This window comes from Microtus oregoni, unplaced genomic scaffold, assembly GCF_018167655.1.
Source record: "Microtus oregoni isolate MIOR12 unplaced genomic scaffold, Mior012 000005F_ref0000423, whole genome shotgun sequence".
Lineage (NCBI taxonomy): Eukaryota > Metazoa > Chordata > Mammalia > Rodentia > Cricetidae > Microtus > Microtus oregoni.
The window spans coordinates 9,373,123-9,397,504 of record NW_024543064.1 but is presented as its reverse complement, the minus strand read 5'-3'; the positions used below and the strand labels follow the sequence as shown (position 1 = coordinate 9,397,504).

At 41.4% G+C, this 24,382-nt stretch overlaps 1 protein-coding gene across 1 annotated transcript; it reads right to left on the bottom strand.

The window, feature by feature from the left end:
- Nucleotides 1-4,071: 4,071 nt before the first annotated feature.
- LOC121448765 (arylacetamide deacetylase-like 4) lies at nt 4,072-16,863 on the bottom strand. The gene is made up of 5 exons (XM_041652974.1): nt 16,696-16,863; nt 13,214-13,430; nt 10,203-10,266; nt 4,865-5,670; nt 4,072-4,710 (listed from the first exon to the last, which is right to left on the bottom strand). Exons 1-4 carry the CDS (start codon nt 16,861-16,863, stop codon nt 4,896-4,898), a joined length of 1,224 nt encoding a protein of 407 aa, XP_041508908.1. The 3' UTR covers nt 4,072-4,710; nt 4,865-4,895.
- Between the last annotated feature and the right edge of the window lie 7,519 nt (nt 16,864-24,382).

The window sequence follows — 24,382 nt, the reverse complement described above, 5'->3', positions numbered from 1 at the left end:
CCCGTGAGGTCAGTATAACATGGTCAGCATCTCTGCGGAATTCTCCCATGTGGGCTCTGTGTGATGCTTTGTGAGTTAAGTCCACGTTACAGTGGAGACCTCGGAATACTAGAAGTATTAGGAAAACTGGACATCTGCCACAGAAAACTGCAAACAGAATGTAACCACCCCCGAGAGAGACCACATGTGCTGTAAATGACAAGACTATAGAAGCAGGGTATCCCAAGCCCATTGGAACTCATATAGAGACATAATGTGCACCTAAGAAGCCAGGAATGGGAACTAAGATAATGGCTCATGCTTGCTACACAGCATGAGTTCAATCCCTAGCAACCATGTAAAAATCCAGGTATAACAGCATGCACCTGTAATCCCAGCACTGAGAAGGCAGAAGATCCTGAGAGCATGCTGGCCAGACAATCTAGATACATCAGTGAGGTCTAGCCTCAAAAGTTAAGGTGGAGAACAACCAAGTAAGACATATGAGCTTGACCTTTGTCCTACACACACACACACACACACACACACACACACACAGAGAGAGAGTTTTTCTTCTTGCTTTGGTTCAATATTTCCTTGATATCTCCTCATTCTAACATTTTAAGTGGGCTTGTTTACTCTGTGTGATTGTCTGTTGTAACTACATAACTTTCTTTGATTTTACAGGGTCTCACATCCAAAGGATTGCCTTGAGTCTCAACAGAGACAAATTTTTCCCTTTCAGACAATGATGAGCTTGTTAGGACTCCGGGAACTTTTAAAGCTGAACTAAACGTATTTTTCGTTCTTTGATGGACAGGAGTCTTTGAGAACTGGAAATGATGTGCTTTGGTTTAGATGTGGGATATCCCCCACATATTGATGACTTAGGGGCCTGTTCCCATATTGTGACTCTATGTTACAGACTGGGTAGAACTTAGGAGGCTGAGGTCAGGCCACTAAGAGAAGGGCTTTGAAGACGGAACCCTCCTCTGGTTCTGCCTGCTTTCTCTATTTCTTGGCCTACCATGACACAAGACATCTCCACAACATACTTCCATCCACTGAGAACTCCACCGTGCCTGCCTCACCATGTTGTACTGAAATCCATCCACAACCATGAAGCCAAATAAGTGTTTCCTTATCTCAGTTGTTGGGTCAGTATTCTGTCATAGAAACACAAAAGGAACCAATAGCAAGGACTTATACTTTATTATTTCCATGAGTTCCCCACATCCTGGGGGCAAGGCACCATCCTTAGTGTTTTATCATTTTGAGTCACTTAACCCTGAGGCTGCAAAGTAGTACTGTGGCCATGCTCATTTTACCGACATGGAAGGGGATACCCAAGATGGCAAGCATCTCACTCAGGTCCCATAAACAATGGGCATGAGGTGTCCTCCAGCTGAATTCCATGTCCAGATGATACACGCCTTATGATATCTTGTATCATTTTTTTTTCAAGACAGGGTTTCTCCGTAGCTTTTTGGAGCCTGTCCTGGAACTAGCTCTTGTAGACCAGGCTGGCCTCGAACTCACAGAGATCCGCCTGCCTCTGCCTCCCAAGTGCTGGGATTAAAGGCGTGCACCGCCACTGCCCGGCGCCTTATGATATCTTGTATGCCTCATTGGATTTGGAGATCATTCTACCTCCTGAACAGAGTGCACTTCTGTCCTCAGCATTTCCCCCTATGGCCATCATTATCATTCTAGTCCTCTAAACTGTGTTCAGATAAGTGAAGTTTGACAAGTTTGTTTGATTGTTGAAACTTTAAATCTTACAATGTGCTTCCGGTTTACTTGGTAATATCATATCCTTCTGGAGTCTTTGACGGAGTTGAAGAATTTATAGTTATAGTTATAGTTTTCCTTGCTTATGATAAAAGATAAAGTAGATATAAATATTGTAACTATAATTCTTATTTGATACCTCTTTTATTACATGTAATTTCACTATGTTCAATTTAAAGCTTTCCTTTTTTTTATTTAATCAGAAAGGGGGAAATGGTGTGGGAGGTCTTTCTGTTTATGCGTTGCTTTTATTGGTTAATGAATAAAGAAACTGCCTTGGCCTATTGATAGAGCAGAATTTAGGTAGGTGGGGAAAACCGGACTGAATGCTGGGAGAGAGAAGGTGAAGGAGAGGGAGACGCCATGGAGCCGGCACCAGAATCAGACGTGCTGAAACGTTGCCGGTAAGCCACTGCCACGTGGTGATACACAGATTAACAGAGATGGGTTAAATTCATATGTAAGAGTTAGCCATCAAGAAGCTAGAGCTAATGGGCCAAGCAGTGATTTAAATAATACAGTTTCTGTGTGATTATTTCAGGTCGAAGCTAGCCAGAAACCAACAAGCGGCTCTCTCCTCCTCCAACACATTGGCGCCTTTTGTTTCTGGGTGGCTGGGACGAACGAACGGTCTGATACTGAACGGTCTGATACTGCAGCTGAGGGTTCTATAACCAAGACAGGGAAGCGGCTTTATTAATTCAGTATTTTGGACAGAAGTAGGGTTTGGGCTAATTATAATGTTGTCTAATTTATAAAGCATGACCCCCATTAAACAACTACAACCACCTTTCAGTGGATGATTCCTTCAAATTCCCTCTCAACAGGGAGAGTGGTGTTGGTTAAGCAAAGGCAGGGACCTTCGGAAGACTTGGAACAACACATGAGCTTATCACCTTCCTCACCTCGGGACATGCCTTCCACACACCAGGTGGCCTTTACCACTCACATCATAGCTGTGATTCTGAGGGCACATGGTAGACTCGGGTCTATGTTAGGAGTTCCACCAAAAAAATGTGATCCCAGGGGGAAACTCACCCAATGTTCACCCATCCCCTTTACTCCTCCCTCATTGTCTTGAATCTCTGTTTTTTAAATGTTCCCACTGTCTCAGTGGGTGGGCGCACCCCTTGTGGTCCTGACTTCCTTGCTCATGCTCTCCCTCCTTCTGCTCCTCATTCGGACCTTGGGAGCTCAGTCCAGTGTTCCAATGTGGGTCTCTGTCTCTATCTCCATCCATCGCCAGATGAAGGTTCTATGATGATACGCAAGATATTCATCAGTGTGGCTATAGGATAGGGTCATTTCAGGTTCCCTATCCTCAGCTGCCCAAGGAACAAGCTGGGGACATCTCCATGGACACCTGGGAACCCCTCTAGAGTCAAGTCTCTTGCCAACCCTAAAATGGCTCCCTTGATTAAGATATCTACTTCCCTGCTCCCATATCCACCCTGCCTCCATCCCAACCATCCCATTCCCCCAAGCTCTCCCCATCCTCCCCTTCTCCCTTCTCTCTCCCCCTCTCCCCTTACCTCCACCCCACCCCCACCCTCAAGCTCCCAATTTTTGCCTGGCAATCTTGTCTACTTCCAATATCCAGGAAGATAACTATATGTTTTTCTTTGGCTTCACCTTCTTATTTAGCTTCTCTAGGATCCCGAATTATAGGCTCAATGTCCTTTAAGCTGCTGCACTGTATAAACCCTGATTAAGGACATTTCCAGAAGTTGTCATTGTTTCTCTTGTTGGGTTACAAAGACTTGATCTCATTATTTACATTTTAAATGTTGTTCTCACTCTTTAAGTTTTGCTAGGTAAACGCTATAATCTTTAAAGTTTCAAAGAATGGTGTGTAGATGTCTGATGATGGTGGTGGGTATGTAATACACCCACAGAACCATACACACATCACACACATATACACATAGACACACACCTCATACATAGACACAGCACATATACACACCACATACACACCCCACATACACCATATATATATACATGCATACATACATATATATACCATACACACAGTACACACACACGTTCACACCACATGCATGCATATACACCACACATACATAACCAACCACATTCACACCACACACACATACACACAACATACACACACACTACACACCACAGATACACATCACACACATACACACCACACATATACACATATTCACACATGCAGCACAGATATACACATGCAAACATACACACACATACACACAAACACACATACAAATTTAGGAAGATATGATTTAATGATCTATACCAAAGGTGTATTGCTGCGTTTCTCATGAAAAATATGATCTTTGTAAAGATTCCAAGTGAGAATTAGCAAGAAAAGAATATTTCTGCCATGTACATGTACACACTATAACTCTAAAGCTCTTTTAATATGTTGTATTTTAGTTGTCTTCAGTTTAACTAACAGTCATGTCATACGCCTGGACTTCTGTATCTGACTCTATAGGCTTTCTGAATCTTCGATTTTGCCACGTGTTTTTGTACATTGCCTTAAATTGTCTTTTATTTTATTATTACTTTCTGTGTCATTTAAATTTTAAATATGTCTCCGAAATATCAATAAATAAATGAATGTTCCCACTAATGTCATCCCACAATTCAGTGTAAGAGTCATCTTCTAAGGAGGGAGTCTATGAAACTACGTTTCTTAAGACAGATAAAGGCAATACAAGTAATGCTGCGAATTTGGTCTTGGGGCAAACAACAACAAGAAAAACCCTTTCTTTACGTTGTCATGGAAGCACTCAGCAGTGATGCTGTGACCAAATGGTGGTTCTGCACAACCTCTTTGTTAAGGCTTTCAGAAAATTTCAAAGAAAGACTTTTCTTTCCACTTCGACATTAATTTCAAGTAAATCAAGCAGTAGAGAGTGTTGCTAGTTGTAACGCTGGATCTTGTCAGTTCTAGAAAGAAACACACAGAGTTGTCTTTCTTGAATACAAAGCCAACAAATTCTTACTTCCACCTAGTCTTTCCCTTTTGGATCATGAATGGCTTAAGCATCCCCTTACTCAACAAAATAAAGCCAGGAAAAGCCCCAGAACAGATAGTTCTCACCTTGTTCCACCCTTAGATTCCAGAGTGACAGTCATATGCCCTTTATATAACTGATGACAGCATTTATAATTTTCATGGAGCAGGGAAAGGAGAAAGGCTGCTTATCAAACAAAATGATGCATCCGTGAAAGCCGTCCTCCACATGGTACCAGGTCACAGGGACACCCGCATCTTCAAGGCGCTTCTTGTAGAGCAAGGCATCATCACGGAGGGGGTCACTCTCACAGCTCACCAGGAATGCCTGGGGAAGCTGAGCAATGATCTGGTCATCTGCTAGGAGAGGTGAAATTTCTGCTTTTAAAGTATGCCTGGTTTCCAGATAGGCAGCCTCATTGAAATGTCCTGGAAACTCGGGCAGAAGGCTTTTGCTCTTGAACCTTCTGGGGATGTTATCAAAAGCGAGCCATTTCCTGTACTTTTCCCAGGTGTCTGGGGGAACACTGGTGCCACTAGCTATGGCATCTTTCCAAGATAAGTCAATGTCCAGGTATTTACACACAGACGTCATGAGTAGGTCTTTGGTGAGGAATGGAACATTTTGGTTCTGTTGATGTGATGGCAATCGAAAATCGATGATCTGTGTAACTGGAGTAATAAGCACCTGAGCACTGATCTTAGGAAGACTTGGGAAGTTGAGCAAGCCCTGGGTGACAATGGCCACAGCACCACCTCCAACACTTTCTCCACAAACTACCACCCGGGAGGGGTCTACCCCATAGGATTTTAGGCCCTTCATGAAGTGAATGGTGGCATTCAGGCAATCATTGTGAATAGAAGGGTAACAGTGGTCAGGAAGCTTGCGGTACCTAAGAAGAAATAAACAAACACAATACAGTGATGTGTGTGCACATGGGTCACTGGAGGCCATTCGAAGAGAATTCTCCACTCTCGTTGAACAAAAAACCCTGATTAAATCCTCAGAATGACCCTAACAGGTAAATATGACTATCCTCATTTTTCCTCTGTGGACATGAAGAACCTGCTAGAATCAAGGAGGCTAAGATTCTTCATTCCAACCCACATTTTGCTTTTCATAGATGAGTGAGCCCCTAAGAGCATCAGGCAAGCTCAAAGCAATTGCTTTAGGAAATAGGACACCCAGCAAAGACCCAGAGAAGGTGACTGGAGCCCTGCTAGTCCCACTGAGACAGGCACCTTCTGTGGCTCCTACTTCTCTGTTGCCACCATTCACTTCAGAACTCAAGGGCTATGAAGCCCTAAAGAGTCAGTGAAGGAGGAAGGGGGCTGCTAATTAGTTCCTGGCTTCCCAAATAACTTAGAGGCAAAATAATCACACAGAAACTGTATTAATTAAATCACTTCTTGGACCATTACCTCTAAATTCTTATTGGATAACTCTTACATATTAATTTAACCCATTTTTATTAATCTGTGTATGGCCACATGGCAGTGGCTTACCAGCAAAGTTTCAGCATGCCTGACTCTGGCAGTGGCTCCATGGCTCCTCCCTGAATCTGCTTTTTTTTTTCTCCCAGCATTCAGTTTAGCTTTCCTTGCCTACCTAAGTTCTGCCCTGCTATAGGTCCAAAGCAGTTTCTTTATTCATTAATAGTAATCACAGCATACAGAGGGAAATCCCACATCAAATCATTTGGAAGAGCTCCTCACCTACCACAAATATCCCCCCTGGTAGAAGAAAATGACCCCATGGAGATGACTGATACCACCACTCCCCATCAATAGAGATGCAGAGCCTTCACTTAGAGTCAAGGTACCTTGCTTCCAGGAAAGGGAGGTCAGGAAGGGGAGAGAAAAAGAAGAAAAGGGAGTTGGGGGGGAGGTACAAGGAGGAGTGGGTAAGGAAGTACTAAGAATGGAGAGAGATTGGTTAAGGGGGGAAGCTAAAGATAGGTGGCTGGCAGTTTCAGAACTTTAGCTCATAGCAGCCCTCAGGCAGTTTCAAGCCCCTTCTGTAGCTGAGCATCTCCATTTGCCATTCTCGCACAGTTTCCCTGGTCCATGAGTCAGAACTCTGTAAGTATCTAGAATACCACACTGAGGAATTCCCTTTAAGATTTCAGGCCAAGTACCTGCATACTTCTCTGTAGTTCCATTAAGGGGAATCTCAGAGATGTAAGGTCCCATTTTGAAAGTTTAGATATTGTGCCATCCAGGTAGGAGAAGATCTCTGGAGTCTAGAAAGATGTTACCCTTCCTATGCTATTGTAGGAGGCTGCTTGTTTGTTCTTGGCTGCTCAGCCCTGAAATAACCACACAGAAACTGCTGTGGGACAATGGTTTTACCCTGTAAAGGTTTGCTTCTTATACTTGTTTAATAAAATACTGAATTGACCAGTAGCCAGACAGGAAGTATAAGCGGGATGACCAGGCAGGAAGCAGAGGTGGAGCAATAAGAACAAGAGAATTCTGGGAGGAGGAAAGAGTCAGTCTGCAGTTGTCACCCAGATGGAGAGGAAGCCAGACACCGAGCAAGAAAGATGTGACTGCCTCACCAAAAAAGCTACCAAGCCATGTTGTTAACACAGACAAGAATGATGGGTTAATGTAAGATGTAAGAATTAATTAATAAGAAGCCTATGCTAGTAGGCTAGTCACTTTATAATTAATGTAGACTTCTGTGTGTTTATTTGGGACTAAATGGATGTGGGACCTGATGGGACAGAACTTCTGTCAACATATGGTGCCTAACATGTGGACAACTGCATCCACAGAAATCCTGAGAGAGCTTCGGAAGTAATTCTAACAGTAATTAACAGCATTAAGCTTGGCTTCTTGATAGCAGCAATTTCTTGGGTTTGTTCTGCTTGCTAGAGGCAAGAGATATTTCCTGACATAGCTTTAGCTGCAAAACCTTGCAGCTTTTTTAAGAGGCCCTGCCACCAAACACTTAAATGGTGTTTATGAATAGCTCACAGCACATTTCTTGGTGGTGGCAAGGACCTTGAAATGGCATAGAGTTGTGGCAAAAAAAAAAAAATGGCTCTGGCCGGTACCTCTGCCTTGAGGACAGACTCTCAGAAAGCTAAGGAATGGACCAGATCCAGCCATCAAAGTCACAGCTTTAATCCTAGCCATATCACTTAGCAAATAAAAGACTCATGTGGTCAGAAAAAAAGAGAGATACCATAAAGATAGTTTCAGAAGAAAAATCCTCTAAACAGTTTACAGCGTGTTTAAAAATATATTTAGGCTTGGCAAGAAAATAAAAGGATAAAGTCCTTAAAATAAAAAAGAAAGAAAGAGAGTAGTTGGGTGTGGTTGCACACACCTTTAATCCCAACACTTGAAGGCAGAGACAGGAAGATCTCTGTGAGATCAAGGACAGCCTGGTCTACAGAGTGAGTTCCAGGACAGCCAAAGATACACAAAGAAACCCTGTTTCAAAAAGCCAAAAAATTAAAAAGAAAAAGACAAGAAACAGAGTTTAAAATAAAGCCACATAAAGATGAAAAGTGCACAGAGTCAGGATAATGCTATTGTGTTGTCTTTAAATTGTTTGATGGCTGAGGAAGAAGCAAAAGCTGCTAAAAGATATTTGATTATAAATGTTGATGTATTAATCTAATATGTATTTTGAAATGCCTTTACTTCAAAATGTAAGTCAGAAGGTATGTTACTTTAGAGAAGAGATTTTGTTTTTGTTTCCACAGGAAATGAAATGCTTTGGATTCATTCAGGGCTAAGAAAAATCAGGTTTGATCAAGGAAGACCACCTGAAGAATATCCAATAGGAGCAGATGTTCCAGATGATCCAACATTTTAGAGTACCTCTGTTGGAGTTACCCCTGAGTTATGCATAAAGAACAGTTTCAAGACTACTGGCTGAGATGATCAAGCCTCACAGAATTTTCCATTCAGGACTTGACCATAATTCTAAATTTTCTTTAGGTACCCATAAGATTATCAGCACCCCCCCCCATCAGCAGGAAGTAGCCTAGAAAACTACACCCACATTTCCCCCAAAAAAAGGATTGTAGATGTTTGCCTTTGTTTAGAATGTTGGTTACAAGCTGTTATGGATAATGGTCAGGAGAAAAGCTAACCAAAGGAGATTCGATTCAGAGTTTTTGTTTTAAAAAGAGGGGGAGGCAGGAGGGCAGGAGTGCTGTGGTACAATGGTCTGTACCCTATCACTTATATTTTAAATGAACACTGATTGGCCAGTAGCCAGACAGGAAGTATAGGTAGGGTGACCCAGTAGGAAGTAGAGGCAGGGCAAGGAGAACAGGAGAATTCTGGGAGGAGGAAAGATTCAGTCTGCAGTTGTCATCCAGACACAGAGGAAACAAGATGTGGCTGCCTCACCTAAAAAGGTCTCCAAGTCCCATGGCTAACACAGACAAGAATTATGGGCTAATATAAGTTATAAGAGTTAATAAGAAGCCCGAGATAATAGGACAACCGGTTTATAATTAATGTAGGCCTCTGTATGTTTCTTTGGGGTTGAATGTAGGTAAATAAAGAAGAGAAAAAAAAGAATGTAGAATAATTAGAACAAGAATGAATCGGAACAGAGACTTGTAACAGAGAATTGAAATTGGAATTAGAATTGAGACAGAGAATTAGAGGTAGGAAATTATAGACAATTAGGACAAGAAAATTAGAATTAAAACAGAACAATAAAGAAACATGACCAGAGCTACAAGTACGTGAGCTCATTGCTCAGACTAGAAATTTTCTAAGTCTCTTTCCCTATGCTGAGGCAACTGATTTGAACCTTGGCAGGAAGTCGGTAGAGCTGGACTCTGCTGGCTCCCAAAAGTTCAGTATTTTTTTGTTGTTGTTGCAAGGAACACTATAGCTATCAACCAACAACGTTCATGACTTCAATTGACCTTGACCACCAGCCACCAACCCTGATTGCGCCACTAAATCCAAAGTCAACATCATCCCACCAAACAAAGAGACATTTTGAGTTCAATATTTGTCATTTTTTTTTCTTTCGTTCCACATTTTGAATTTCCTGGGGGGTCTCTGTGTATCCTAGAAAGCATTCTTTTGACTTTAATTAATTTAACTCCCCAAAGAGGACATAAAGGGTCTCTTCTAATTTTACGCTACCTGGGTCCCTTCACATCACAGTGTGCCCTCCCCAGTTCTCTCCTCTATGGCTCTATATTCCTCCAGAGGAGACCAGTATTCTGTAGAATTGTGCTGCTTCTGTCACAGTTCACCAGTGTGCTTCCCAGGGATGGATATATTTTTAGACTTCTACTGTTTTGAAAGTGTTGTGGCTATGTTCATGGGAACATGTACAAGAGGCCAGGATCCCTTTCTGTGGCCTAGTCAACCAAATCTGTGCCCCCCTCAAAGCACCCTCACATAAATAAACTACCAAATGTCTCAGGCCACTCACCCCACTGACAGCACCACCGACTCTGTCTCCTGGGCCAGGAAGCTGCACAGGTTGTGGTAACTGTCTGTAAAGAGGAACCCAGGTGTTAAAGCAGTGTGACCAAGAGCCCCAGCATGTCCCACCACAATCCCAGAAATATCAACAGTCATGATAGACATGATAATAAGGTCCTGTCTATCTCCGTATTCTTGATTCCTCTGAGGTGACCTTATCAGCTCTGTGTGGGCAAAGCCAGACATCATTCCCAGACCTCTGAATAGCAAGATTTGGTTGAAATTTGCAGTTCACTTTCTATATCACTGAATTTTATGCAGTATGGGTAAACTGGGGACTTAGAATGATTGGAGATCTGAAATGGATGTCCCTAAGGCTACATGTGTCTGCAGAGCCAGCCCTGGAGTGTTACTAGGCTCATCGATTTGCATTGATGAGGAGGAAAATGATGACCAGATGATAACTTTATACTAGTAGACAGTTCCATTAAGATTAGTGTACAGTTGATAATGGTCCAATTTCTGTCTGGCGTTGGGACAGAAGTCTAGACTCTCTTAATTATCATATCCCGGAAGCACCTCCAGGGAGGAGATTCAGTCACTAAAATTATTTTTTTATTTTCTTAATGAATATCCATGAAGATTCTATCTTGCCTTAGTTTCTCTTTGTTACTTTGTTACCTACAAAGTGGTGGTTTTGTTTGTATGTGTCTATGTCCTAACTATATAACCCAGGCGGACCCAAACTTGTGATCCCTTTGTCTTGACTTCCTAGGTGCTAGATTAGTGGAGTGTAACACCTCCCATCCAGCCGAGCACTGGGATTTTCTAAATTAAGTTAGTTAGTACCAATAGTCAGGGGGTTTGCTAGGTGGGTATATGCACCAGGGGCATTGGAGATATCCTTAGTAACTTTAAATGGCAACTTAATGTAGCCTCGAGTCACCTCAGGAAAAGTCTCATTTGAAGGGTTGCCCAGATCAGATTTGCCTGTGTGCATGTCTGTGGGGAATTTTCTTGTTGCTTAATAAGTATAGGGGGGCCCAGCCCACAGTAGGCAGGGTCGCTCCCCAGGCAGGTAGTCCTGGATGGCATAATGAAGCTAGCTAAGCATGAGCCTGAGACCCAGTTAGCAAGCAGTGCTCAACCATAGTTTCTGTTGGGGTTACTGCTCTGACTTCCCTCAGTGATAGAGTATAACCTGTAGGATGAAACAAATCCTGCTTTTCCCTACGGCACCTTTGGTTATGGTGTTTGTCATAGCAGCGGGGTGAACCCTGCTTCTGTGGACAAATATTCTATACCTGTCCACTGTCAAAAGACAGTGGGGGAGGGCGTAGGGGAGTGTGGATGGAAGGGCAAACACTGAGACCAATACATGGGGTAGTCTCAGCTGAGTGGGGGGGGTCAGCTTCTCTAGCCAAAGTTAGACTAAAAGCTTACCGTTTATGTCAGCTGACAATGATGGAATGAACAAGGAAAGTCCCTAATCTTTGACTCCTGATTGGTGAAAACTGTAATTGTGATTTGACAACAAGGGTTTGTGGGGTTTGTACTCATAAATCCTACATCTGCCCCTGTTTGGGGCTGCCAGGAGAAATAAGGCTCCTGAGTCCTTGTTGCCAACTATGATCAATCGGCAGCTCCACTTATGTCGTGATCTCTTAAATCCTAAAGACTTTGGAACCCGCAAGTGTTGTCTCTCTCCTTCCCCATGGAACACAGCAGACACAGGTTCAACGAAAGTTCAAATATGCTGTTTCCAACTTGCACAGGTGACTCAGCACTCAGTCACCTGCCCTCTTAGAAACTTAGATACACAGCTTCTCATAGGTTTTATTTATTTTTATTACTTTTTTGCATCAGAGCTTTCTAAAAATCTTATATTAATATACAGTATTATTTGCTTTGATGACTGAGCTTCTGGAGTCCTTTGTTTGGGTGCTGAGTTCAGGCTTCCCTCACCTCACCCAGATCCCTAACCTATCTCACATTGCTTTGCCCCAGTTCAGAAGAACTGCTTCCTTCCATCCCTTCATCCCGGTCTCAAATATCACCTTCTTGGAGAGACTGTATGATTAGATAAACTGAGGTGTTATTATTTTGAATCACTCTCTACTCCACTCCTGTGTTACCCATATCTGAAACCACCTCCTCATTTGTGTTCTCCCGTGTGGTCTAGCTTCCCCCCTTGATGGACAGACCCCGAAATTTGTGGACTGGTTCTTATTTATCTTTCAGTGTGTCCCTTATGCCTGGAGAGGACTTGGGGCTAAGTAGATAGTCAGTAGATATCTACTGAGCCATTTTTGCTTAAGATTTTGAAATATCATTATCTGCAGTAGATAATGATAGCATCTCGGGGAAGAAGGTGAGGCTGATGACAGTGAAGAGTAAACAAGGACAGTGAAGCTCTGGAAAAGGGTGGGTACCACAGGTAAGTTCAACCAGGATTCCTGCTGTATTGAGAAGTTCACAGCTACAGCTCAGAAAGGGTAATAGGAGATCATAAGTGACCAGGTGGGAGATGTGGTAAGGACTCTGGGGAGGTTGAATTACACCAGTGGGTCCTTCTGGTTGTGAGATGATGATGAAACTGAAGGATGGTAATTGTACCAAGGAAACAACTTTAGGGGGCAGAGATGATAGAGTGATCAAGAATGGATGGGTTTTGAGCACAGTGATCCAGCAGAGCTAAGGGAAACACATGGACTTGGGGTCATTATAGGACAGATAGGAATAGCCACTGTTGTGAGTGGGAAGGAAAGGGAAGTGTCACATACATTCTGGGAGAGATCTAGTATGTAGTACTGCCCAAACCTGGACTAAAACTATATTACCCAGGAAATATTGTTATGTCATTGAATGTTATGATTTCCAAGCCCTCAATTCATTCTCCCTAAAAGTTCCAAATTCTACTTACTTTAACTCCCTCCCAAGAGGTCTTCATAGGAACCTATGAAAGACTCTAACAGACATGAGGACTTTCCTCTTCCACCCAACTCAGAAGCCACTTACCCAAACTACCACATATGGTTCCTCCTCCATGGTAGAAAATGATACCTCTTCGGAGTTTGGAGGACACTGCCTTGGGCTGGAATAGTCTCACAGGGATTGTACCAAAGTACATGTTGGTCACCATCAAATTATGATTCTTCTTTATGGCTGCTAAGTCATGAATACACTGGATGAACCTGGGCATGGAGCAAATTTTCAGCTTCTCTAATATATTTCCCTGTAGGAGCCAAGAAGAAGAAGAAGATGAAGATGATGATGAAGAATAAGAAGAGGAGGAGGAAGAAGAAGAAGAAAAGTGAGACATAGGAGACTATAAGGTAGGCATGTAGATGCCGCCCCCACTTAGCGTTGCTAAAATTAGTTCATTGTTTCTTGACTTCTGCACATACAATGGACTCACATGTCTACAACTGGTTGTGGACTCTGCTTAGGAAGAATGTGGGTTTTCAGAGTTTCTAACCAAAATATCCAGATTAGATAATGATATGGTTGTAATTTGATTATTTCTCTCAATTAAAATTCATGTTGAAACTTTATTGTCATTGTTTTGAGATGGCCTTCTCACAAGACAGATAAATAGATCAATGGAATAGAGTAGAAGACCCAAATATACCTCCACATGGTCACAGCTACCTAATGTTCAACAAAGGTGACAAAAAGAGAAAGAAGAGCATCTTCAACAGATGGCTCTGGGAAAACTGAATATCCCCATGTTAATGAATGGCCCTAGATCCCTACCTCACTCTGTAGAAAAGTCAACTCCAAATGTAGCAAAGACTGTATTGTAAGAACTGAAACAGTAGAAATATTAGAAGGAGCACTGGGGGAAACATATAGGCATGGGTAAAGACTTCTTGCAGAATACTCCAGTCTCTGGAATTAAGGCCAGCTATTGACAAATGGGTACTCAAGAAATTAAAGAAAACTTACAGATGTAAAAGGAAAGTTTTAATCGAGTAAAGACTCAACCTACAGAATGGAAAAAGAGATAAATGAATAGGTTATGAAAAGATAAAGCACAAATGGACACTGTGATAAGCAAGTGGACCACAAGCAACCTGGGGAAGGAAAGGTTTTACTTGGCTTACAGGTTATAGCTGATCATTAAGGGAAGCCAAGGCAGGAAGTCAAGACATTTACCTGGGCAGGAACTAAAGCAGAAACCACCAAGGAAAACTAATCACTGACTTGCCCCCTTGCTTGCTCATCTACCTCTTCAGGGATGGTCCCACCAGTGGAGTGGGCCGCTTCACATTTTTAAAAGACACGTCTTTGGTATTGGATCACCATGGGAAATTATAAAATTATAATTTCAAAAATAAAAGAAATAATTTTTAAAAAAATATCTGTCTTTTAAGTGATGATTAGATGATACTCCCATGTGTAGATAAAGCTCATGATGGGTGGAGTGAGATAGTTCCCTCAGGAGGAGGCTCCCAGGAGGTGAGTTCTTGGTTGAGAAACTTGAAAAGACTGTGTCTGGAACAAAACCCATTAGATACACCAGAGTGTTGTACTGTTTCGTGTGGGCTTGGTTTGCCCGAGAAAGAGTTCACGTTTCCCCCAGCTGTAATGTAGGTGTAACTCTGTAGAAGGGAAGGTTTGGAAGAGTACGGTGTCTCTGGGGAACTTAGCCATCTAAGGCTCTTATTTGTCATTCCAGAGCTCTAAATTATCCTGCAATTCCATGCAGTCCCAGGGCTTGAAATAGCTTGACTTCTAGGAAAGAACTTGCAGATAAAAATGAATAAGGGGTTAAGGTCAGAAGCTTTCAATAATTGTATTGAGCAAAGCTTGCTCATTCTGATAGATGTGGTCCATCGTGGAGTTAAAAAAAAATCTCAACAGCACAGTGTCACGTTACTTTTTGTAATGTCACATATCAAAACTTATTATCCTTTACCACATGCCACGCAATGTGTATATTAACTTCACAAGACCGAGAATATTCCCTACCTCGATGATGAAGACTCTGGCATGCACACAGAACAAGCAAAGGGCTCTCCCAGCCAGGGAGAGCAGAACAGAGACACTTATCAGGCAGCCTGGCTGCAGCTGCTGCTCACCCCTTTCCTCACCACCTCCTCCTTTGTAGCTGCCCTCTGACACAATCACTTATGAACTGTCTGGCCTCTACAGATCTTTTATCAAGATTGGGACATCCTGCTTCCCATGCAAGACCAAATGTCCTTTCCAAACCTACTGTCCCTGTGGACGGGCCTTTGTCCCTATCCCCAACCAGCAACAAAGCCAAGCTAAGAGTCCAGTCACCTAGTGCAGGCGTGCTGAAAGGCTAGATACGTGCATCATCCTATGAACAACTTGATTAGCAAAGGACACCTGCCCTCTGCTCAGAACTATGCTAAGAAATAATCTGTGGCTTCAAGGTCTTCACAACGATGCAACAAAATGCCTGGAAGTGAGTAAGTGGGAGGAAGGAGTGGAGTCCTGCTGAAAGATTTGTCACACCTGTTGGGCCATGAATCTATCATGAGTAGAACCTGGGTGTGAAATCATTTTTCACGCCTCAGAAAAGAGTCTTGTAGGTTAACAGCGATGCCTGCCTCCAATCCTAGCCCTCAGGAGGTGGGAGCCAAAAGATAACCACTTCAAAATCATGAGACCCTTATCTAAGAAAATTATAAAGAAGAGTTGGGAGTGTAGCTTAGTGGATAGAGTGCTGACCTAGCATGCGAGAAGCCATGGTTTGATCCCCAAAACCCCATAAACCAAGCATGATAGTGTCCACCTCTAGAACCTCAGCACTTAGCGGTGGGTGGCAGTGGGACAATCAGGAGCCCCATACCATTGGCTACTTAGTGAGTTCAATGCTATCCTGAGCTTAAGGAAATGCTGTCATATATATATATATATATATATATATATATATATATATATATGAACAAAGACAAGAGACAGTTGGGGAAGGGACAAAAAGAACAAGAAAGAGAAAGGGAAGGAGGGATGGATACAGACAAACATGATGTTTCTGTGTATCTAAGATCCAATAATGTAACACCTCTGTTATGGGGAAATAGAGAGGGGAGAATAAAAGAAGAAAGGCAAACTACACAGAAGAACCCTGTTGTTTTTGTCTAATTTTATATCTAATGATTTTACCAAGAAAGAGGCAGGAGTCAGAGGCTAGGGTGAAAAACTGTTAGCTTGGAAAGGTTAAGGAGCAACTAGCTGACCTGCTGACCTTTCCCCTTCCCCAGCGTCTCAGAAAGAGATCTCTTTTCCACTGTTCCAACCCAAGGGGGACCAACAAACTCTAAGTCCCTCCCTTCTACTTTCTGTGTTTCTCTATTCATTTTTCTGACTCCCTCTTTACTCTCTGTCTACTTCCTGTCAAATAGCTACCGTCTCTCCCTCTTGACCTCACATTTTTATTTAACTAACACAATCTTGGGATTCACAGTGTGATCAAATATCCCACAACAGAACCCTGCAAACAGGGTTTCCCCCAAGAGTAGACTCACCATGGTAATTAAGAACAGCGCTATACAGTGCATACACCTGAACTTGACCGGATGCTGCAAGGCGGAGGGAATTTCCGCAATGAGAAAGTGCTGAATGACAGCCCAGATGAAGACTCCCAGGAAAAAGGTAGACAAGTTCACCAGTAGCACCAGCCACAGGGCAGTCATGGTCCCGAGTCTCCAACAACCTGCTCTCGGAGGCCCTGAGAAGCAACTGTCCCAAAGATCTTCCTTGGGAACAACTGGCTCAGTTTTATGGCCTACCACCTCCACTAACTCCTTTTGGACTACACCTGACTTAGTGGCCTGATCTAGCCTCTGGGATGTCCACACAGGTCAACAGGATCCAGAGGAACCTGCTCCCCAGGGAACAAAGGGAAAAAAAAAAGATGACCTGGATCCCCAAGGTCGTTTGAAAGACAGGATTACAAAGTGGAACGGGATGGGAGCTTTCCCAGCATCTGTCCACCCACTGAAGCACAGGGAAGAGCACAGGAGTCCACAGCCTGACCCTTCGCTGAGTACCAGGAGATATGAAGGCTCTTCTGCAACAGTTTGCTTAAGGAATTTGAGGCCATCCAGTTTGTAAACACTTGCTAAACTAGCAAGTCTTTTCTCATTTCTGACGATTTTACCTTGGATGGGCTCTCTGCTCTCTGAATGCAGAAGGCAGAGGAGCCCAGAGATGGGTGAACTGTTCTAAGTCAAGCCCAGATGTGCCTACAGGTACCAGGCATACCAACACTTGAGCAGCAATGGAGAGTTTTGTATAGGCTACATATTCTGAGTCTACAGAAAATTTGATAGGAAAAGCACATAGATTATTATTTCCCCGTTTGTTTGTCATTTAAAAGCATATACCAGGGCTGACCCAGTGGGTTGAAACACTTGCCAGCAAGCATATTAATCTGAGTTCAGTCCCCAGGATCTAAATGATGAAAGGAGAAAACTACTACTACCCATTGTCATCTGACCCTTTCACACATACCATTATGTGTGTGTGCCTGTACACATGCACACAATATAAGTAAACTAATATAATAAAATATTAAGCATATAACATAAAATTTGTGGTCAGAGCCATTTCTAAGTGCCCAGTACAATAGAACTAACTGAATGTGTCCCATACAATAGACCTCCTACAACAAAGAATTTACATTCTTGGACTCCCCTCCTTCCCAGTTCCCAGGCAAACATGATTCTACTCTGTAGGAGTCTGGCTACCCTAGATACCTCCGTATATGGGCCTATGTAATGTTTTGGTTTTTTGTAACAGCATTACCAAATTAACATATAGTTCACAACTTTGACAATTCTGCAGTGAACAAAATTTTTCATTTAAAATAATAGTCTGATATATATATATATTTCACATTTCTGGTATTGATTTTTTTATTTCTGTGGGTATTTCATCATCCATTTATCCACTGAGAGACATTTATGCTACCTCTACCTTTTTGCTATGATGCATAATGCTATCATAGGCTCATATATATGCAATTTTCACTCATGTTTATGCATTTTCATTTGTCTATAATACTGTTGGTATATAAAGTAGACATAAAATCCATAAACATTAAGTCAGAGGAGTCTTCACCAAATGAATTCTCTCAGGAGTGATGATCCTCCCTCTACTGTCTTTCGGGAAGAAATATTTATAGGGACCTCAGCATAACCAGTCCACCAACAAGATATCATTTATCCATCAATCACAGGTGAGAGAGTTGATCCAAGAAAAGCTATGGTTACATAGAAGAGCATCGGCAACTCCATAACTTCAATGTTGTGGGTAGTAGTGGGGTTTATGGCTATTACAGATGCATCTAACAAACACTGACCGACCAGAAATCTATGGTGGGCACTCACAGCATGAAGTACAGAGGTCACCTGACCTTTCCCTGTGAACATTAAAGAGGAATAGGCTAAGCAAGGACAATGACCTTAGTAACACTGACAGCTGTTGTGAAAGATTGCTTTATGTAAAGAGGTGTTACATTTGTTTGTGTTGCAGAATATTACTTTAACTATGTAAAGGTGTGTTGCATGTGTTTATGTTGCTTTTGTTTAACTAAGTAAAGACGTGTTGCTGTTTTACCTTGCCTGCTTAAGGCATCTAATTTGTCTAATAAAAATCTGAACGCTCAATAGATAGGCAGTAGACAGATAGGTGGGGCTGGAAGGCAAAGAGAATAAGTAGGAGAAGAGAAGAGAGAATGAGAGGAGAGAACAAGGGATAAAGAGAGGGGGATGCCCAGGGACAGCAAGTCAGGCAGCTGTCAGACAGACAGACATGGAGTAGGACATACAGGATAAAAGGAAGGTAAAAAAAAAAAAGTCCCAAGGCAAAATGCAGATGAAAAGAAATAGGATAATTTAACTTATAAGAGTTAATGGGACAAGCGAAAGATAAAGTCAAGCGTTCATAACTAATAATAAGTCTCTATGTCATGATTTGGGAGCTGGCTGGTGGCCCAAAAGAAAGCCTGATGTAGATAGACAATGGCATATAAGGTCTGCATCTTCCTCCTTTAGAAAATGTACTTTCCATGCTTAGGTGGACTTCAGAGCTGTCCTCATTTCCTTGGTTCCAAGAACCTGTCTCGTTAGAGGGGGGCTGGCTTATATTCCAGTTAGCAACTTGATCCCAGGAAAACTTGTGCTTCCTCCAGCTAACTCTCTCCCTTCTCTGCCTCTTCCCTCATATCTATTTCCTGAAAATTCCCACTAAAACCATCCCATAGCTTCCCTGAGAATTTGTTTCTGGAAGCAAAGTGAGTTGCACTCTGACCGGTGTCCTTGATTTCAGAAGAGGTCATGCTCCCTTTTAGTCTTTCTGCAGCAGGAATGAGGCCCAAATCATCCTTGTTCATCAAGGGTATTCACTAAGGAGGGTGTAATCAGAGATACCATTAATATGCACAGATCTCAGAATGAACCTTAAGGGAGGCTTGCTGATGTGAGAACAATTCTCAGCACTCCTGGAAAGAAAAATCAATGATTGTTTCGACACCTTCACATCATCATGGATGTGAAGACCATGCGGAGACCAGTGTCAGAGAAGACAGAGAGCCAGGTGTTTCCACTGCAGCTGCGGGGTGTCGAGTAAGAAGCTTGGTCCTCCAGGTCTCAGACTTCATAAAGAATACCAGTCACTCAGTGATAATACCTATAAAGTCCATCAGCTCCTGACCCATGCCAATCTCTGTTTACTCGTAAGAGTCATCCAACACTTCAGGGTCAAATCAAGATGAAAACTGAGCCAGCTCAACTCTGTAGAACCATTGGCTCTTCAGCTGGATCTAACTTGAGGAGTTCTGCAGGGTGAGGAATTTCAAAGTTAGTAGACATAATCTGGTCCTATCCTTGAAGCCTTGGAACTGACTCTGTTCCTGCCTCCTGAAGCAGCTACTGAAGTGTCACCATAACTTGGCATAGGCAAGCTGTCCTCTTCAAAGAAACCTTTACGCTCCGGTTAGCACAGCACATGGGAACAATTCAGACCTACCAAGAGGCTACAGCCCTACCATTGTCCCAGTGAGTATAACACACCTAAGAGGTTCCAGCTCTGGTTGTCACTCAGATAAGAACAATGTGCATGGGAAGCTCCAGATCTGCCTGCCCTCTGCCCTCAGTCACAGTGTTATACACTTACCCTGATAGAACAGGGAGAAGTTAGTATATTTTTAAAAATCCAGTCACCAAGCTCCAGATGCACAAGTCATCATGCAGAAAGGCAACAAATAATATTTTTTAAAAGCCAACAAAATTTAATTCCTCCAAAAATCACCAATTCCACAATAATGGCCTCCTCTAAAGGCGGCTTAGATGTAACTAAGAAAAGAACTTAAAAGAACAATTATGTGTATGTTTAAGAAACTCTAAGAAAATAAGCTCTTGAAATAACCCTAAGGGAACACAAGTGATGTATTTTTAAAAAGGAAAATGACGTATGATATGAAAGATGAATTCGATAAGAAGACAGAAGAAATATTTAAAGATAACCAAACTTAACTGATGGAAATGAAAAACATAAGTCAAATTTTAAAAGTCTATGGAAAACTTCACCAAGAGAATGAATCATGGACAAGGATAGAATATTCGAGCTCAAAGTCAAGGTAGAGTAATTGGAACATCCAAACAAGGACAACAATAAAGTAATAAAAAGTTAGGATATGGAATAGCAAGATATTAAGGACACTGAAAAGATAAAATTTAAAAGTAGTTGGGATGTGAGGGTAGGAGATCAGGAGAACTAGTCCCACTCCTTGCTGTCCAATACATGGGGTGAGCCAGCTGGGACAGAGCTGAAGAGCTCACCCCAGGGGGGGGATGATAGGGAGTGAAAGGCAGGCTGGCTGACCAACCCAGCTATCACCCAGGCCTAGAACCAGGGTTACAAGGTTTTCCACCCCAACACCTCATCTATGAACTGCTGGAGCATGTGAAGGTACTGGTCCTGAAAACCCAAAGCTACACGATCTCCGTGACACAAGGCAACAATAGGTTATCCAACAGGAATCCCAGTGAGGGTGTAGTAGAAACCTATGGCCTCAAACCAGACCAATAACTCAGTGCAATGAACACTTAGAATTAAAGATGTATGGACTAAAGGGGATAGTGACTCACTGAGCCACACTGCAGCCTCCATGCTAAGATTTTTATAACTTGTTTTTTATTTTGTTTGTTTTTTGTTTTGTTTTGGTCTGGTTTTGCTTTTAAATTTTGTTTTGTTAGGGGAGGTTGCAAGGTAAGGGGACAGAAATGAAGAGAAAGGGGAATGAATGGGATCAGGATACATGATGTAAAATCTGCAAAGAATCAATAAAGTTTTATAAAATAGTTTGAATAGAAGAGACTGAGAAATTTCTTTCTGAACATATAGAAAATATCTTCAATGAAATCATAGCAGAAAATTTCCCTAACTTAGATAAAGAAACAACTATATAGACACAGGAATAGTTTAGAACATCAAACAGGAAAGACCAAAAAGTAACTTCCCCTTGCAATATTATCACTAAACAACTAAATATTTAATGTATTGAAAGTGACAGAAAGGAAGAACAAGTTACATATAAATGCAGGCCTGTCTGAATAATGTCAGATTTCACATCAGAAACTATAAAAGTCAGGAAGGTTGGAATGATGTTCTTCAAGTGGTGAATAACAACAGCGATCAAACCTGACTATTTTATACCCAGCAAGACTACCAGTCATAATTGAAGGAGAAGGCAAAACTTTTCACAATAAAAACAGGCTTAAGGAATTCATGACAACTTCACAAGCTCTACAAGATCCTTGAAGGAATTCTTCAAACTGGACAGAAAGCCAAACATGCTCTTATGGCCACATAGAAGAATAAATCATACCAGAATAAAAGTTAAGTTTGGAGGAATTAAAAAGAAACAAACACTGTACAGCCAACAAGATGACAGGAACTGATACACATATTTTAATAATAACTCTAAATATTTATGGTCTCAATCCCCTCATTCAAATGACACAAAAGAGAAGTTTGGATTAAAATGAATGATTTGTTGTCTCCAATAAAGTACATAAAGTACAGACAAAAGGATGTAAAACACATTCCAAGCAAATGAACTAAGAAGCAACAGAAATTGCTGTTCTAATAACTGATAAAATTGACTTTACACCAAATCTAGTCAGAAGAGATAAAGAAACTTATTTCATACTGATTAAGGAAACAATGTATCAAGAGTACATTATAATCCTAAACATATACACACACAATATGAACACCCTAATTTCATTGCAAATATGCTAGAGGTAAAAATAAATCACAGGTTAATCCATCTTAAGAACAGCAGAAGACTCCAGAACTCTATTTTTATCAACAGACAGCTTATCCAATCAAAAATTAAGTAGAGAGTTCTTTGAACACGCTGGACATTAATCCTCTATTGGGTGGATACCCAGTAAAAGTTATCTCCTTTCAATGAGCTTCCTTTTCACTCAGTTGGCTATTTCCATTGCTGAACAGACACCTTTTAGTTTTGTGGGATCTCATTTGTCAATTGTTGGTATTAATTACTGAGCAAATGGAGTCCTCTTCAGAAATTCCTTTTCTGTAACTACTCTTTGGGGGACTCTGCTGTTCTGTGTTTTGATCTAGAAGTTTCAGCAATTCAGGTTTCACATTAAGACCTTTGATCTATTTGGAGTCAGGTTTTTTTTTTATGTATTTATAGATATGGTTCACTCTTCTGTATGTGGACATCTGGTTTCCAGCACCATTTGTTGAGGTTTGGTGTATATTTTTCCTTTGGTGTATATTTTTCATTTGGCATATATTTTTCATTTGGTGTATATTTTTCATTTGGCGTATATTTTTCATTTGGTATATATTTTTGGCACATTTGACAAAAATAGAAAGCTGTAGATGACATCTGTGATTGAATTTTCTATTCTGTTCTATTGATCAATCTGTCCGATTTTTGTCCATAACATACTCTTTATATTACTGTATCTCTGTAATATAGCTTGAAATCTGATACTAATTCCTCCAACCTTGTTTTTTTTGTTTTGTTTTGTTTTTTGCTTAGAGTTCCTTTGGCTATCTGGGGTCTTTTATGATTCCATATGAATTTTAAGATGGTTTGTTCTGTTTTGTGGAGATTGTCATGGGGATTTTGCTTAGGATTGCATTGAATCTGTAACTTGCTTTTGTTAGGATAATCATTTTTACAATGTTAATTCTACCAAACCATGAATGTGAGAGGTATATCTCCTAGTCTTTTCCCCAATCTCTATTTTCAGCAACTTAAAGTTTTCATTATAAAGATTTTCACATGCTTGGTTGAATTTACTCCTAGGTATTTTTTGAGACTGATGTTAATGGGAGTGTTTCTATTGTTTTTTCTCAGTAAGGTTTTTATTAGTATACAAAAAGTATGATAATAAAAACAGTGTGCTATTACTGACACAAAAACAAACCAGGAGCCGGGTGATGGTGGCTCACGCCTTTAATCCCAGCACTCGGGAGGCAGAGGCAGGCGGATCTCTGTGAGTTCAACACCAGCCTGGTCTACAAGAGCTAGTTCCAGGACAGGCTCCAAAGCCACAGAGAAACCCTGTCTCAAAAAACCAAAAAAAAAAAAAAAAAAAAAAAAAAAAACCAGGAAGATCCAGGGAACAGACTAGAGGACTCAGATATGAACCCATGAACCTACAGCCACTTGGCTTTTGACAAAGATGCTAAAAATACTTACCAGAAAAAAGATAAGCCTCTTCAACAAGTGATGCCAGAAAACCAGTATCCTCATGTAGAAGAATGAAACTAGGTTCTTATCGCTGTGCTTGCACAAAAATCAACTCTCGGTGGATCAAAGATCTTAATACAGGGCTTGAAACTCATGGACAAGTTGGAAAATTTATTCAAGACACAGGCATAGGAAATGACTTATCAATTGGAAACAATTGCTCAGGAAAGAAGACCAATTATCAACAACGAGAATCTCCCGCAGTTAAAACGCTTGGGTACAGCAGAAGAAGCTGTTAATTAAGTGAGAAAGTCACCTACAGAGAGGGAGAAAATCTTTGCCAGATGACATAAATGTAAATGGAAACCTGATAAAGGATAAATATCTAGGAAATACAAAGAACCCAAAAAAATTAAACAAGGAAAAAATTTTCTAAAGATGGGCTGGGGAGCTCAAAACAGAATTATTCA

Excerpts from the sequence above, each read along its gene's own strand:
- LOC121448765 (XM_041652974.1), bottom strand. The coding sequence starts at position 16,863 with ATGACTGCCCTGTGGCTGGTGCTACTGGTGAACTTGTCTACCTTTTTC. Across the intron at positions 10,267-13,213 it reads AACCATATGTGGTAGTTTGG|ACAGTTACCACAACCTGTGC; the intron begins GTAAGTGGCTTC and ends TCCTCTTTACAG. Across the intron at positions 5,671-10,202 it reads TCGGTGGTGCTGTCAGTGGG|GTACCGCAAGCTTCCTGACC; the intron begins GTGAGTGGCCTG and ends ATTTCTTCTTAG.